This window comes from Oreochromis aureus, linkage group 2, assembly GCF_013358895.1.
Source record: "Oreochromis aureus strain Israel breed Guangdong linkage group 2, ZZ_aureus, whole genome shotgun sequence".
In the NCBI taxonomy this organism is placed as follows: domain Eukaryota; kingdom Metazoa; phylum Chordata; class Actinopteri; order Cichliformes; family Cichlidae; genus Oreochromis; species Oreochromis aureus.
Window position 1 is genome coordinate 26,943,393 of NC_052943.1, and position 1,662 is coordinate 26,945,054.

At 59.2% G+C, this 1,662-nt stretch overlaps 1 protein-coding gene across 1 annotated transcript; it reads right to left on the reverse strand.

The window, feature by feature from the left end:
• Positions 1-217: 217 nt before the first annotated feature.
• neurog1 (neurogenin 1) lies at positions 218-1,039 on the reverse strand. The gene has a single exon (XM_031751721.2). It carries the CDS (start codon positions 863-865, stop codon positions 278-280), a length of 588 nt encoding a protein of 195 aa, XP_031607581.2. The 5' UTR covers positions 866-1,039; the 3' UTR covers positions 218-277.
• Between the last annotated feature and the right edge of the window lie 623 nt (positions 1,040-1,662).

Consider the following 1,662-nt stretch of genomic DNA (forward strand, 5'->3'; position numbering starts at 1 on the left):
TTGACTTTTCACCTCCGACACGAAAACAGAAAAACTGAGACTGAGTGTAACCTGCAGACTGTGGGGGAGAGAGAGGGGAGAGGGGAAAGTGCAAAGTTTTTTGGAGAAATTTACAAAACCCAAAACTAATAATAAAAAACAGAACAAATTCAGTTCCTCTCATTTCCAGTCCATTCGTAGAGGCACGACGATGATGATGCTGATGAGGAGAAGGAGGTGTGAGTAAGGCAAATAGCGGCTCTCAGTCTTATTCCAGCGGGACCTCCGGGCTCATGGATCAGTAGATGCCCGGTACGAAGCTGCGGAAGCCGTACAGAGCGTCCTGCCGCAGGTAGCTGTAGTCCTCGGGCGCGGCGGGGCTGCCCGGGCTGGAGGCGCAGTAGGCCGGGGAGGAGGAGGACGAGGAGCCGCTGGAGCTCCAGGAGCAGGCATCGCTGCCCGGGCTCGGGGCCTCGGCTAGGCACGGGCTGAGCAGCACGGGCGGCTCTCCGACCTTATCCGCCTGCAGGTCCGCGATGCGGATGGTCTCGGACAGCGCCCAGATGTAGTTGTGCGCGAACCGCAGAGTCTCGATTTTCGTCAGCTTCGTCTCGTCCGGGAAAGCGGGCAGCACGCCGCGCAGCGCGTCCAGCGCGTCGTTCAGGTTGTGCATGCGGTTACGCTCGCGGTCGTTGGCTTTCAGGCGCCGGTTCTTCTTCACCACCTGCACCGTGGCGTCGCTGCGCGCGCGGCCGCGACGCCGCTGCTTCTTCTGCTGCTGCTCGGGCTGCGGGGACGCGCAGCGCTGGCCGCGGGACTCCTCATCTTCGCTGTGCGGGAAGAAGTCGCAGCTGTTGCTGTCGATATCGGAGTAGAGCGAGTCCATGACTGCGGGGAGAGGTGGCGTGAGGGATCCACGCGAGAGGAATTCACCTGAAGTCTGTGGCAGTTCGGAGCGGCGCGCGTGTCTCTGCGTGTTTTCTGCTCTAGTTCAGCTCGTGCGAGCCGGTGAGCCTGGCACACGACTGGCCTCAGCCCGCTTATATAGCGCGCGGGGGACAATGACCGGCCCCCTGCCCCCGCGCCCCCCTGTGACCCCCCCGGCCTGGCATCAGCGCGCAGGATGAGGGGATGAATGCTGCGGCAGGTCTGCCCCGTGCCGCGGGAGAAGCTCATTAACATAATGACGCCCGCGGTGTTTGTCCGCCCCGCGCAGAGAAGCGTGCCGGTAATCACGGCCAGCCAATCAGAGCGCGCGGCCGGCCACGCGAACTACACGCAATGCCCCCCTCCGCGAGACAGAAAGGACCAAACCCACTACGAGAGTTTAAACCAAAAACATGAAAAAAGGTGGAAGAAGAAAGCAGAGGCAGAGAGACCTCCACCTCCTCCACCCCGCCGGGCGGAGACACGCTTCGGAGAATCCATCCATCCATCCTCTGCTTACAGCTCCACAAACACAGAAAGAGGAGCAGCAGCAGGAGGAGAAAGGAGCTTCATCCTAACAAAGAAAACTAGTCCTTTCTACCCGGAAGTCTTCGTCACTGTTCGGCTTTTTCCTTAACGTGAAGAGAAACGTCTCAAAGTTTAACTTGCACCTGTTCATTCTGTGCACCTCAGCAGCGATACAAAAAACTACTGTTCACCTTTAAATCCGACAGACGTGCAACTATGAAGCCTTTC

Bases quoted from the DNA above. Each gene is read 5' to 3' on its own strand.
- neurog1 (XM_031751721.2), bottom strand. From the start codon at position 865: ATGGACTCGCTCTACTCCGATATCGACAGCAACAGCTGCGACTTCTTC.